This window comes from Asparagus officinalis, chromosome 7, assembly GCF_001876935.1.
Source record: "Asparagus officinalis chromosome 7, Aspof.V1, whole genome shotgun sequence".
Lineage (NCBI taxonomy): Eukaryota > Viridiplantae > Streptophyta > Magnoliopsida > Asparagales > Asparagaceae > Asparagus > Asparagus officinalis.
The window spans coordinates 91,638,658-91,653,957 of NC_033800.1; the positions used below are offsets into that span (position 1 = coordinate 91,638,658).

Here is a 15,300-nt window from a genome sequence, read left to right on the forward strand (position 1 = left end):
CGGGCCGGGCCAGGCTAGCCCGGCCCGGCCCGGCCACAACGGTCACCAGAGTGACCGTTGTGCCCAAAACGGCCGGGCCGGCCCGGCCACCCCGGCCATAAACGGTCGTTTGACCGTTTTGTCCCCAAAAACGGTCAAAAAACGGCTATTTTGTGAGGTTATTTTGGTCATTTGCTTAGGGGCTGGTTCTATAAATCACTAGTAGAAAATCGTGTATCCTAAACGGAATATTCTAGACGGAAAATTTTCCGTCTAGTTTGTATTAAACTAGACGGAAAATTTTTGTCTAGAATATTCCGTCTAGGATAAAATATTCTAGACGGGAAATTCTGTCTAGAATAGTATCCTAGACGATTTTTGTATTTTTATTTTTTTTAATATTACCAGGTATCCTAGACGGAAATTTCCGTCTAGAATACATCCTAGACGGAAATTTCCGTCTAGGATGTTTTGGCTCATATTAAAAAAAATACCAAATTCCCCCCTCCCTCCGCCCCCCAAATCGAAATCCTCCCCACCAAAATTTCCGCCCAAAATCAAAACCCTCCACTTCATCGGAACCATCCTCGGCCTCCTCTTCCTCCTCCTCTCCCTCTTCTTCAACCTCTGGCTCCTCCCTCTCGTCCTCTTCACAGGCTACAGCCTCGCCTGGTACACCACTTCTTTGTCGAACGCAAAGCTCGAGCGACGGAGACGACGACCCCTACAACCCCACCAAATCATCACCGCCTTCTCCCTGGAGCCCACCCCCTCCTTCGCCGGCCACCTCGCCGAGCTCGAGCGGGCGCTGCTCGATTCCTCGCCGTCGGAGGCGCAGGAGCCCAGGACGCTGCAGGTGAGTCGGTCGGCTGACTCAGGGTTCAGGGGTCTGAAGGGTTTCTTGATTATACAGGGATTTGATTTACAAGTTTTATCGTCAATACACAAATTGCAAGCCAATTCCACTGAAAAACCTTTTAATACACTACTATTTTGTTCTTAGCACAATGTTTGAGATCTCTACTTAGCACATTGTATAACAAGTATTGTGAGAGGATGCTTTTATTTGATAAGATGAGTGCTCAGCAGTTGAAAGAAACATGTACGTATAATCTTTCTTCGGAATTGCTTTAGCATTGTTCTTCGAGATTCGACTTATTTTCTTTATAATCTATGGTAGCATGTAAATTTTGGACTATTAATTTTGAATGTCAACAATAGTTGGATATTGATGCTTGAGTGACCATGCTGTAACTTCATCCCAATTGGTTGTGACCATGGCTACATCACAAAGGTCTATTTTGAAATCATTGAACCGGCTCGTTTCATGAATCTAAACATGCAATGCTTCAGTTTGATGTAGTTTGAAAGTCTCAACCCAATGGGGTCCTTGAATTGCCTAACCTGTAGGCTTGTCATCATGCTGATTGGTAATTTTCCGTCTCAATTAGACTTTCATCATTCTTGTTAACATGCACGTTGAGTATGTGAAGTGGAGATTTACCCTAACCAATTCACCTGTTATATATAATTTACATACAAGCACCTGGAAATGCTTGAATCTTAATATCTTGTAAAAGCTCGTGCATCATTTTTTAATGCATTTATCAAGAAATGTTTGTATAATAATATCTAATTTTATTTTATTAGCTTTCAACTAGTTAAATTTCAGCTTATTCTTAAACAATTGTTAGTATAATAATATCGCCTAATTTGATTACATTGTGCACCATTGTTAAATCTAACTGATGCAATCGTCCTAAGTATCTCAAGTTCCCAACTTCTGCTTGGTATTACCAGAGTTTATTTCAACTCATGTAATTAAATCTAATCAATTAGGTGGTCAGAAGTTAGACTTGATTTCACTGCGCTAGTAATTATAATATAATCTAATTGATGCTATGTTTTTTAGTGTTCGGGAGCAAGGCCGTCAATCTATAGCAGGTTATAGTGATCACCCTTCAATTTGCATATGTGCTTTGCTCTTTTGGCTAATATGTGTTATAATGGCCTTAATTCACTGTAGTAATACTTTTACTAATGACGGTTCCCTTAGTTCAGATCACAATGCTGATGAGAACAGACAAGGGTCTCAAGTTGACACATGTCGTAACACGAATTTTTCTTCAGGTTATCTATTTGATCTACTGTGTTTTTTTTCTTTTATGAAAAGAAGATCTGTTTGATAATTTGCTTGCATTTATTGTCATATTCGCAGGCATTGAATTGCCATATAAAGCTAATCCTCTCTCAAGGCAGAGTGCTAGGCTGCTAGCAAAGAGAATTTACAAAATGGTGTTTCTTTGAAGAGAAATTTACATGAAGGTAAATTCCATGTTTCTGATAATAGGGTTTTCATCATTCTGGTTTATCTGTTCTTTGGATCATACTTTTATGACAATTTAAAAGAAAAGTTCCTTTTCAGGCAATAATTGTACTAAAGAGAAATTGGAAGGACTGGAACGTAACTTATTCTGGTTTATCTGTTCTTATCTCCTTCCTTTTGTTGACTAAAAAGGTGGAGATATCCACCCTTTGGTTACACTGAAGCAGACAATATTAGAGAAGTAAAGAGACAGAAATTGAACATAGAGCATGGAGGTGACTATAATGACAAACAACTTGGTATCACTGATATCTTACATATGCTGATGTAGCTGTGAAATGCGCATTTTGTCATTCCTCTGTTATTTTGGTCTTGGAGCAAGGCTAGAGAGAGAGGAGAGGAGTTTTGGAGAGCCTAGGCGAAGCCCTGCCGGATCGAGGAGTGAGCGAGCCTTCTGCAGCAAAGGAGCCTTCTTCTTCATTCCCCCTTTTTCTTTTCCTTAGTATTGCCCCTTAGCGGTGATACTAAGTAGAGCTGGTGTCTCGCTTTAGCCGAGATATAAGCTTCATAGCTTCTTAGATCCCCCGCGGATCGACGAAGCTCTGTCCGATTTTTCGGGATCAGAAGTTTCTAAATCCCTCCGCGGATAGACGAAACTCTGCCCGATTTTCTCGGACCAGATCTGAGTGCCCCGGTGGTCCACGGATATCAACATCCCCGTCACAGGCAAAAGACCCACGCAAGCAAGAGATGATGAACAGATCTTGCGTTTGTTTGAAAAGAGTTGTATTTATTTTGTTTTCATTGTGTACCGGTCTTATAAAAAGGCTGTCTTTTTATTTCATTGTAACGATTGAAGTTGTAATGAATGCAGCAATGAATACAGCAACTTTTTCCGCAAACACATACCATACATGTGCATATTTGGTTATTTTCTATCTATTGCAAGAGCCTGTGTTAACAATTAATGTTCTTTCATTTTAAATCATGTAGTTCCTTGCATGAATGCTTTCCATTATTTATTGGGTTCTTAGAAATTTGTGGGTTCTTGCAGTTTACTGGGTTATTGCATATGTTTACATCGGACATGTACATGGGTACTTCTATCATGAAGCAGCCTGTGTCCGACACTTCAACGGCCACACATTCTTTGTTCACTTCTTTGATATGTGCATACACTTAATCAAACATATAACAATATACAAAATAGTTTTGAAAGTGCTCGTCATACACATCTTATATCTTACACTCCACATTCTTTGTTCACTTCTTTGATATTAATGCATTACTTGTGTCCTTATGTTACACTCAGGATGATGAGGAAGAAGGTGAAGAAGGAGAAGAAGAGGGCTTGAGTAAATGTATAGGGAAGGAGTTGAAGAAGCTTCTGCAGTGTCATAGCCATTGTAAATAATTTATGTAAAAGTTTGTAAACAATTTATGTATCTCTCTACTATTTTGGTGAATGTATTATTTGAATATAATAGGATTTGATATTGGAATATAATTAGATTGTGTTGGATATGAATATTAATTTTTTTTTTGTTAAATATTGTGTACATGCACTCAAAGTAGAATTTCTAAAAAAAAAACCCACTGTAGCATAGCATCCTAGACGGAAATTCCGTCTAGGATGCTCAAATTCCGTCTAGGATAATTTAAAAATAAAAAAAATTAAAATCATAAATTTCCGTCTAGAATGAGTATTCTAGACGGAATTTCCGTCTAGAATACTCATCCTAGACGGAAATTTTTTCCGTCTAGGATGAAATATTCTAGACGGAAATTTTTTCCGTCTAGGATGAAATATTCTAGACGGAAATTCCGTCTAGAATATTCCGTCTAGGATGTATTCTAGACGGTTTTGAATTCCGTCTAGAATATTCCGTCTAGAATGTATTCTAGACGGAATTTCCGTCTAGAATACTACATCCTAGACGGAAACATACTATAGGCGTATTCTAGACGGAATTCCGTCTAGAATACGCATTCTAGACGGAATTCTAGGTATCCTAGACGGAATTTTCCGTCTAGGAAACCTTATTTTTTTACTTGTGAATAGAGGGGGGTTTTCATTTGTTTTCTTCACACCAAAACTCATCTACTTCTCTCTTATACTCTCTTATTTATACTTTCTAATCCTTTCATCAAATGGCTTCCGGATCTGATTATGAAGAGCAAAACTTATCTCCCGATCCTAAAATGAGTCATCCTACTGGGTCTACTCCTACCGAAGTTAATCCCGAATCCGGTGGCGACGAATCTGCACCAAGAGCTCCTAAAAGGCCAAGATCCGATGTGTGGAATTTTACGAGAAGATTAACGTCACCAAGGATGAACACGGTAGGATCCTCACTCAGAAGGCTAAGTGTGCGTTGCGCGGCAAGATTTTTCAAGCTCATCATAAGAGCGGCACCAACCACCTCAAACGCCATTTAGATAAACACAACAAAGGCCAGACTCCTCAAGGTGATATCCGACAATCTATGATTTCTCAATCCCCCTCTTCTGGTAGTCTCGGTAGTTGGAACTATGATGCTGCCAGAGTCAGGAAATGCGTAATCAGGTTTATCATTCTTAAAAACCTTCCTTTTAAATTAGTAGAAGATGATGAATTTGAAGATATGTTTAGAGATGGTTTTTATCCTGCATTTAAAAAAAATTCTCGTCAAACCTGTCAACGTGATATTTTAAAATATTATCAGGAGGAACAAGGAAAAATAATTTCTTATTTTAAAAATTTAAACTGTAAATTTTCTTTAACTTCTGATATTTGGACATCTAGAGCACAAACTGGATATTTATGTATCATAGCACACTGGATTGATGAAAATTGGCAAATGTTTAAAAGAGTTGTTTCTTTTATTGTAATAGCGGAGTCACATACTGGTATTAATGTTGCAAATTTAATAATTGAAGAACTTATGAAATTAGAAATTTCAGAAAGAATATTTTCTCTTTCACTAGATAACGCAAGTAATAACAATGTAGCTGTTGATTTTATCAGATCAACTTTATCATTGCTATGTCATTGTGATCTTTTTCATATTAGGTGTATCTGTCATATTTTAAATTTAATTGTTCAAAGTGCATTTACTGAAATTAAACCCATGATAGAAAATGTTAGAACAGTTGCTTACATGCATAATGCTTCTGAATAAAGACTTAAAAGATGGAAACAATTTTGTAAAAGAAAAAATGTAAAGCCCAGACTAATTCCAAAAGATGTTTACCATATGTGGAATTCCACCTATGCAATGTTAAATGTTGCAATAGAATATAAAGACATTATAACTGATTTTATAAACTATTATGCTTCTAGTTCTAGTTCTGGTAGCACTTATGGAATAACTGAAGATGAATGGACAATTATATGTAATTTAAATGAAATATTACAAGTTTTTTATGATGCTACAATGTTATTATCTGACTGTTATTATCCAACCATTACTTTAGCTGCTTTACAAATTTTAAATATTCAATTTTTTTTTGAAAAATATCGTATGGATAATACTTTTGGACCTATGATTTTTCAAATGGAGAGCAAATTTAATAAGTACTTTAGGCATATTCCTCATATTTTTGGTTTGGGGGTTCTTATTGATCCATGCTTGAAGGATATTGGCCTTCGAAGTTTGTTACAATCATTGTATGGTAATCAGATTATAGACTTAGATGATGGAACCATCCTTACTACTACTACTACTCATCATTTAGCTATTAGAAATTATTTTCAAACCTTATATGATGAGTATGCAGCTAGACATGGATGTGTAGCTACACAACAGTCTACAGCTTCGGTTTCTTCGAGCTCATCCCGAGGTAAAAATGTAAGTTTTGATAGGTATGCGTATGCAATGGTAGCTGAGCTAACTGGTGGATCTGGACTTGGATCGTCATCATTGGAGGTTTTTGAAATAGATGAATATTTTTCTGCTTCTTTAGTTAAATGTCAAGGAAATGCTTTAGATATTTTACAATGGTGGAAAGTATATGGATCAGTTTTATATCCTATACTTTCCACCATGGTTCGTGACTTACTAACAATGCAGGTTTCGACGGTAGCTTCAGAATCCGTCTTCAGCACAGCAGGACGTTTGATCGACGACCACAGGACATGCTTAGATCCGTAAACTGTAGAAGCAGTGATGTGCTTACAAGATTGGTGGAGGTACGAGAAGTGAATGCAAGGCATCGATCGGATGGCTGGAATTGAAGATAAATTTGAAGAATTGGGACTAGCAGATAGATATAAAGAATAAATTGTAATTTTCATATCTTAGGCCTTAGCTTAAAATTTGTAAAGAATTATTTTAGAAATAGTTGCAAATGATAGTGATATAGGTGAGTAGGTGCCAACCTAGTTGGGATTTACTTATTTATTATGATGCGATTAATTCCAAAATAAATTTGTACTTGTAATTTGTAAATAATTTATTAATTATTAATCAAGAATTTGTTTTTATCATTTTTTATTTGTAATTTATGTCATTTTAAGTGATTAATAAAATTATTGTTTTTTATTATTTTTCTTGTCTTTTTTTTGTATAATTAAAAATTTAAATAAAATCTAAAAATTTTGAAAAAAAATTTGAAAAAATCCGGGCCAGCCCGGAACCCGGCCCGGTCGGGCCCGACCCCGGACCCGGCCTGGGGTACCCGGGCCTGGATCTGGGCCTCAGTTTTGCTCGGCCCGGGCCCGGATTTTCGGGCCGGGCCGGGCCAGGCCGGCCCGGATGGACATGCTTATTAAGACCCATCTTCTACATTGGATCACCATGACCGAATTATCAATTTTAGACTTGTTTTTGTTTTTGATTTGATACTATCAAATACTCTCAGTTTGATTTTGGGCAGCTGATAGATTTTTCAGGGCATTATCAAGAACATGATTTATATTATGAGATGAGGGAGGCCTTTGGCCTCCCCCTCATTATCCCTCCATTCACACCCCATTATGGTGATGTAACACCCCATTAAGTGAGGGTGACTCTTGGGAACTCAACCTATTCACATTGATTAGTATAAATATATATCATAGGCCTTTGGCCTATGTACTTGCTTTAAACACGTTATCAGCACGAAGTGTTCTTGAATCCCTGAGCCATAAAAAAAAATATTTCCTTCCTCTTTTGCGCATTGAGATCTGGTTCGTTGCAGCGGGAGGAAATGCTAGGTCCTGAAGTACCTTACCTCAGTGCCATTGGAGCACTACTATATCTGGCTAACTGTACGTGTCCCGATATAGCGTTTTCAGTTAACCTACTAGCCAGATACAGTACAGCGCCCACAAAACGCCACTGGAATGGAGTTAAGCATCTTCTGCGCTACCTCCAAGGGTCTATAGACCTGGGATTATATTTCCCGAAGGGTGGGTCTCCCACCTTAATTGGTTATTCAGATGCAGGTTACAGGTCTGATCCCCACACCGAGAAATCACAAACCGGATTTGTGTTTACATTCGGTGGTACGGCCATCTCCTGGAGGTCTGTCAAGCAAACCACTGTAGCAATCTCATCCAACCATTCCGAACTCCTCGCGATCCATGAAACCAGCAAAGAATGTGTTTGGCTTCGTTCTGTCATTCAGCACATCTTAGTGTCTACCGGCCTGAAGACTGGTGACCTTGAGCCAACTACTATATTTGAAGACAATGCAGCCTGCGTTGCTCAACTTCAGTCTGGCTTCATCAAGGGTGACAAGACGAAGCACATATCTCCCAAGTTTTTCTGGACGCACGATCTTCAAGAGGAGGAGCAAGTTAAAGTACAGCAGATCCAATCATGTAATAATTTAGCTGACTTGTTCACTAAGGCTCTGCCTAGATGTACTTTTGTAAAACTTGTAAAAGGAATAGGGATGAGACATCTGAAAGACCTACAAGCCTGAAGCTTGTATGGTTCAGGGGGAGTAACCTATGGGTTGTACTCTTTTTCCTTAGGCTGATGGTTTTTTCCCACTGGGTTTTCCACAGCTAAGGTTTTAACGAGGCAAACAAGTTTACTCTGGATCCAGAAGTATCCACCCCATTAGCTTTACGAACCCTGAAGTGTTCATAAGCTAAACCCAAGGTAATGGATGGATAAGGGGGAGTATTATGAGATGAGGGAGGCCTTTGGCCTCCCCCTCATTATCCCTCCATTCACACCCCATTATGGTGATGTAACACCCCATTAAGTGAGGGTGACTCTTGGGTACTCAACCTATTCACATTGATTAGTATAAATATATATCATAGGCCTTTGGCCTATGTACTTGCTTTAAACAATTTACTATTTTTTTGCCTTGTCAAACATGTTTCTGGTCATTCGTAAATAGTATTCTCATTGCCTAAGTTATTTGATTATTTTCTTGCCTCATTCAAGCTATTTGTCAAGATCATTTGATTATTGTCAACCTTCTTATCTAGCTGATTCACAAGCTATGAAACTGCATTCTCAAGACTATCCTAATTTTTTAGGTGAGTATTCAATCTTCCTTTTCAATATTATGCATTTACATTGCTCTTTCAGGTTATTGAAAGAAGGTTCAGTTCCAATTTTCATGGCAAAAATTGAAAAAAAAAACATTTGCTCTTGATTAGTAACAGAGCAAAATAAAGGTTGTATAGTAAATTAAGCAAGAATAAGTCTTTCTATAAGTTTATGTTAACTAATAGTTCATCTACCATGAAATTTACACTATCCAATTTGAATACGTCATGCCATAACCAAGTCGGAACCGAATGAACCGAACCGGACTGCACCGAGCGGACTTGGGGCAGTTCGGTTCGGTTTTGAATAATAAACGGTTCGGTTCAGTTTGTTAAAATTTTACTAAAAACCGACCGGCGGCTGCTTTGCACACCCCTGCGCTCTTCCTCTTTCCCTCTGGAAATTCGGATACGAATTCGAGTGGTAATCCCAGGGCCGAATTCGATTTGAATTAAATTTTTTGTATTTTCATCAGCCTAAACGAATTACTAAAAAAACGACCTCATCAGACCCGACCCGCTGAGTGATTCGTACCCGTTCACAGGAACTCAATTTCCGTAGTCCTCTTTCCTTCCGCTTCCAGCTCTTTCTACATATAACATTCATTAATTCTCATCGCCTTGAAAATCTCGTCTCTACAACTCCCCTCGTCCTTCTTCCGGACCCTAACGTCGTCTTCTTCCTTGCTTTAGACCAGCACCGAGATTTCTAGGGTTTCGCTCCATCGACCCCCTTTCTAATGGGAGAATCGAAGAACATGGACGAGATCCCCCTTCCCGCGCTCTTCGATCAGGCCAAGAAGATCCACTCCATGGCCACGGAATCTTCTTGCGACCAGGTGATCTTTTGCTCTCTCCACCCTCTATTGATGACCGTCTGCTAAATTTTTCGTTTTTAGTTGATATTAAAAAAAAAAAGGTTTTTTTCTTCTTAAAATCAGGAGACACTGAGAAAGGGGATTGAGGCACTCCGCCGCTGCGACGAGATGGTAAGCAGGCTAGGGTTATTCTCCTCGAACGAGTCGAAGGATGACGTCAGCACCACCAATCTGAAATATCTCCTAGTAAGTGTTTTCTTGCCCCATCTTCACACGAGTTATAGCTGTATATAACAGATTGTAATAAACTTTAAGGATTTCGATATGGTTAGTGAGAATATTAGGGTCCTCTATGGGATGATGAAAATCCAATATTAGTGCCCCATATTATGATCTTGCGCGGGGGGTTGTGGCTTCGATTCTCATTTATAAATTTACTTCTCCCTTTGCCGCTGACGGAGAACCGCGTCTTTTTTCTTTTTTTTATGATTTACGAAATAGTGAGCGACTCATAGACGTAAGTGGTGCTATATTTGACTCTTGCACTTGAATAAGGATGGCCAAACAACAAATATAAATAACATCGCCATGTGGTGTAGTTAATGAAGCATGCTGAATCCATGATACCATTTTTATAAATGCAAGCATCTAAATTGGAAATAACATTGATCTAAAGAGTTCAACAGCTATCGAGAAGGAATAAATCACAAGACTAAACCTTCGAATACAAACATAAGACTTTTCGGTGGTAGAGTGGACTTATCTCAGTGAAGGGCGGACTGCATAGAAGGTGGCCTTGCAGAGGATAGAACTCATGTCTAGCATCTCTTCATGGTTCCACATTTCTTAAATCCTTTCCTCTCTCTCTTCCTAATATCTTTTTTTTAATGGAAGAAAGGATTTGTCAAATCTAAGCTGGTAATGCAAGTAACTAATTGATTCAATTATAAGACAGTAACTGGGGGATAATATAATTTGTTAGGGATTTTTTTACAGCTTTGACACCTTTTCTTTACTGCTAAAGTACCTATACTACTGTAGCCCAAAATTTTTGTCTATTGAAATTTGAAACCTACTCCTTATATAGATGTCATCTATTAAAAATATATGAAACCCAGATTACGCTTTAGTCCATCTAGAACACTGTTTTAAAAAACCTCTGCCTAGTCCGCTTAGGCGTACGCCTAGGCCTAGACGGTACCTAGACCGACTAACTAGTGCCTAGCGTCTAGACGGTATTTAGGTTGCCCATCTAGATTTTACGAGCGTTTAGGGGAGCATTGTCTGCTTACGTGGATTGCACCCTATAGGCCTTGATTGTGATTTTATATGTCATAGCCTACACGTCCTCTAAACTCAATTAACCTCCAAATATGAACATCTCCACTATCTCCTCTGACCTTCAGCAAAACCTCATCGACCACCACTTAAATGAAGAAAGAAAAAAAAACGTCCAAAAACCGCTTAGATGCCCGCCTAGGCGACTAAGCGCTGGGCGCTAAGTCCGACGCCTAGAAGCGCCCAGCGTTTAATGTAACATATATCTAGAAAACAATCTAATGGAAAAAATGCTAAAATTTTCGTTCTTTTGGAATAACGAGTCACCAAAAAAATGATGTAGATATCTCGCGCAACCAGGTTTTCTTTTAAATCCTGTAACTAACTCTGACCAAATAAAGTGTGAGATTTAATGAAGATTTACAAAGATAAAAAAGTATTCCATGTATAAGATTGCTGCGACAGTTGATAGCTGCTCATAAAAACATAATCAATTCTTTGGGGAGCTCTGGCTTTTGAGTCTTGCTTCTTGTGGGAAATGAAAGTACCCTGGTTGGGGGGTGGGGGTTGAAAGTAATTGCTAATCTAATCCGATTTTGATGCTAAATTAAAACTTATTAATTATTATCCTAGTAATATGATGTACAATGAGATATATGCAAGGATAAACAAATAACCAAAAGGTGATATAAACATGCACAAGATATAAAATCATGTAGTGCGCCAAAACAATCGCAAACACAATGATATGATCACGAAGTTCGGTCTAACACTCGACATACGTCTCCGCTTCTCACCTTGAAGAGATTCTCCACTATCACAAATAACTACACAATAACGATTTTTAACGTTCACCGATAACGTTTACAATCCATTCGTTGTCAATCCCACAAGACACTCATCTAAGTGTTAGCATATCCGTGTCACCTTCCTCAAGTGCTTGGAATAACTACCTCTTTCTAGGTTTTTGCAACCAACCCACTCATCTTGGAATTGACCCCGGTCCCTCCCAACCACTCCTCTAAGTGTCCTTGTGTATTATAACGTGATTCGATAATTAGTGCAAATAAAGATTTGTTCTCTAACAAGGATGTGAACGAAATTTAAGCTTACTTAATGAATTACTCACAACCCAAATATACAATATGTGATATACTAAAGCTCAAGTGTAAGCAAAACGAAATTAAACTCAAGTAAATCTAGCTTGTATATATACGAATCAAAATGAAGATTAAGCTAGAGAATGAGTTTAGAAAACTTCTTCAAAGAAAATAAAGAGATGTAGATGAAGATTTGAGGTTGAACGCCTCAAAATCGAAATTAAGATCTTCTCTTTGTGAAACTTCCTTCACACAAACAAAACACACTTTGATATTTGAAAACGTGAAACAAACTGTCCAAAACTATCTTGTAAAACTATTGTTAAAAAACTAAGGGTTGAGGACTATTTATAGCCTAAAAAACAAAGCTTAACAAAAACTAGTCGTTACAGAAAAATAATCGTTCGGTCGACTGATGAGAAAAATCAATCGACTGACTACACTTCATCGGTCGACTGATACAAGTAATCAGTCGATTGATGAGACTGAAAAACTCAGGTTGAAAAATTTGCACTGGTCGGTTGACTTAAAAATTACATTGGTTGACTGATGCAAGAGGATTGGTCGACTTATGAAACCAATCGGTCGATCGATAATACTATTCACAGAAACCTGAATTTTGAAAAGCTGATTTTCTAAATTCAAATTAAAATAAAAAATCAACTCCAAAAATAGTAAAACTTGGGAAAATGTTTATATATATGAAAATAAACATGTTAGAGAATAAATTTTTAAAATATTATTTTCCATTTGTGAAAACTTGCTGTTTTGCAAAACGCTTAAGAATACTAACTCGTTAAAAACTTGATCTTGATGGAATCCTTTCAAACAAGTTTTGAGTTTTTTTAATGAATTGATAGACTTTAGAAAAGATGTAAAATAGTATTATTTAGTCTATAATCCAAAAACACAATATATTCCCAAATGGATGTATGATACGATAAATCAAGAAAACGTGTACGTGTATGATTGAGCTTAAAGTATACAACTAAACATAAAAACACTATACCCAAGACAATCAATCTGCATGAAGCTTGATCTTGGACGATCCTAATCTTGATAGTGAGGATGAAGCACTATCTCGTATTTGACTTGAGTGCAAGGGCTTCATTCCGAATTTCCACCAACCGCCAAAATATCGTCGTTAAGACACAATTCCAATCAACCTCTAACAGAGGATCTTTGTGTAGGATACCTAACAATCAAATACAAATACTTGACAAACGATGTTAGAAATTTTTTGTTAATCATCAAAACCAGATTAGATGGTAGGCTTATAAACATGAGACCTAACAAGAAATTCTTATGTAATGATATCAACCATAAGTTTCGTACTCTTTCTTTGTACATCTTCTTTTCCTTGTTTTCAAGTTGAAGTTTGAATTGGCACGTGTGCTTGGAGTTTTTTTGGGATCTGGTATTTTCTTTCTTTTGGCACAAGGATACTATTATCAAACTCTCATTTTCAGGTCCCTTTTTATCTTGGAGAATTGACTGAAAAAGTTGCACAAGATGATAGGTTGCAGGGTATTAAAGTATCTCAGAATCAATTGAAGGTTAGCCTTACTTTTGGTATTATGGATAGGCTGATATCTGTACTAGTAATGCTGTACTAGTAATGCTGCTATTTACTTTTTGCTTTTTGTATCTTCTTGACCAGTTATATTTTTTTCCATGTTCTTGTTGTCATAGGAATTTATTTCAATCTGTGAAGCGCTAGAGCTTGTCCCTGAAGAGGAGATAGAAACTTCAGTGTATGGCAGTGCAGATTCAGCTGCAGCTCGGCGAGCCAAGAAGGTTAGAGTTTGTAGATTACCTAATCTAATTAATTGATTTATGAATCATGACATCTAAAGGTTCATTATCATAATATATGAAACGAAATTGAAACCATTCCAGAGTAATGGTTGTTCCTTCCACTTGAGCAGAATGAAGCTGGTTAGTTTTCTAAATGGATACAATTCTGCATCTGTGTTTAGATAAGTTAATTGTAGGTAAATCCCTGTTCTTCAGTTGTTGGTTGTTGAATCATTTGTTCCTTTGATAAGGTTCAGAAATTGCTTGATAAATGGGCACGTGTTACAGGAATGAAAATCACAAAGCAATCCCGAAAAATATATCCGTGATAACTATGGAAAGAGGCTGGAGTTGCATCTAGAGACCAAAAGAAAAAGAACTACACCCCTCCAATTAAACAATATCTCACCCTAAAACCTCAACCAAGGTGGTGGGAATGAGAAGATTCTAAACAAGGAAGAAGGGTTAGGAAAGTAGAAAAGAACAACCTAACAAGTTTAATTAATTAAATATTAGTTGAATACCAGCCTTTTCATAGGCCTGATTTCTAGTAAGTGTACAGGAAAAGAACTTAATTTGTACTTCCTACTTAACTACAGCTCTAACAAGCATAGAGTTCCAACCAAAATATAACTATGACATAAATATAATAATATAAGTGTCCTATTGAAATAAGGTTCTGAATCTTCTGATCTAACTAAAAATAAATAAAAGATCCGTAAGGAGGTTTTGCATTTCTCGGGCAGCTATAGTGTAGCCTAGAGTCTCTAGAAGGATTCTCATTGCAAGGTTTGTTTAGGTCTGGATCCAATAAGAACTTGCTAATGCTTGACCTTCGATCAGAATTTCTTTGAAACTCCAATCACAATTGTACTACTTGGTGATATTTTCATATAATGATTTGTGAACCTAAGGTCATTTTGTGGACACATCTCAACATAAATGAAGCCCCTAGCCCTGATTCCTATAAGAAAGAGCAACAGTTCTCTTAAGTCGATCTATATCTGACCTGTAATGTTTTTTCTAGGCTAACAAACTGTTACTAAGAATCAAGAGAAAAAGGTTTCTCCGTGTCCTTATGTTCGGTAATGAGTTGTTTATTGTCTATGTTTCTAGATGCTGTTTAGCCGGACCAATAATTTGTCTACCTAGTGAGAATCTAGGGAATCTTTGACCTCAAAAGTGTTTTGTGAATTGTTTTTCTTTAACATGGAGCCATTAGGCCTAACCCATTTTCCACTTCCTGTTGTTAAAGTTAATTGCATCAATTATCATATTTTATCTTAGTTTGACATGTAGTTTGTCTATTATAAATGTCAATAAATTATTGTCATTATCTAGGAAAAAATAAAAAAATAATTTATTTCTAGATAATTAAAGGTGGTGGTATAAAAATCCTACACAAGTATACATAAATCGCTGAAACTATCAATACTACTACCAATACCTATACCCAATGAGGTGGTCCATAACTACCAAGATGCTCAACAGTGTTTTAAATGTTGGCCGCCATGTCGGACATGGCGGCCG

The 15,300-nt window shown here is 37.3% G+C and overlaps 1 protein-coding gene and 1 long non-coding RNA gene across 2 annotated transcripts in view; both read left to right on the top strand.

The window, feature by feature from the left end:
* LOC109848561 lies at positions 1,883-2,452 on the top strand. Its single transcript, XR_002248839.1, has 3 exons — positions 1,883-1,923; positions 2,041-2,109; positions 2,405-2,452. It is a non-coding gene; the product is annotated as an uncharacterized LOC109848561 (long non-coding RNA).
* Positions 9,349-15,300, top strand: part of LOC109848971 (PP2A regulatory subunit TAP46) — a 14,635-nt gene continuing 8,683 nt past the window's right edge. The window contains exons 1-4 of the mRNA XM_020418722.1: positions 9,349-9,616; positions 9,719-9,841; positions 13,443-13,529; positions 13,666-13,770. Coding sequence (XP_020274311.1) covers positions 9,518-9,616; positions 9,719-9,841; positions 13,443-13,529; positions 13,666-13,770 — 414 coding nt within the window. The 5' untranslated portion in view covers positions 9,349-9,517. The remainder of the gene's footprint in view (positions 9,617-9,718; positions 9,842-13,442; positions 13,530-13,665; positions 13,771-15,300) is intronic.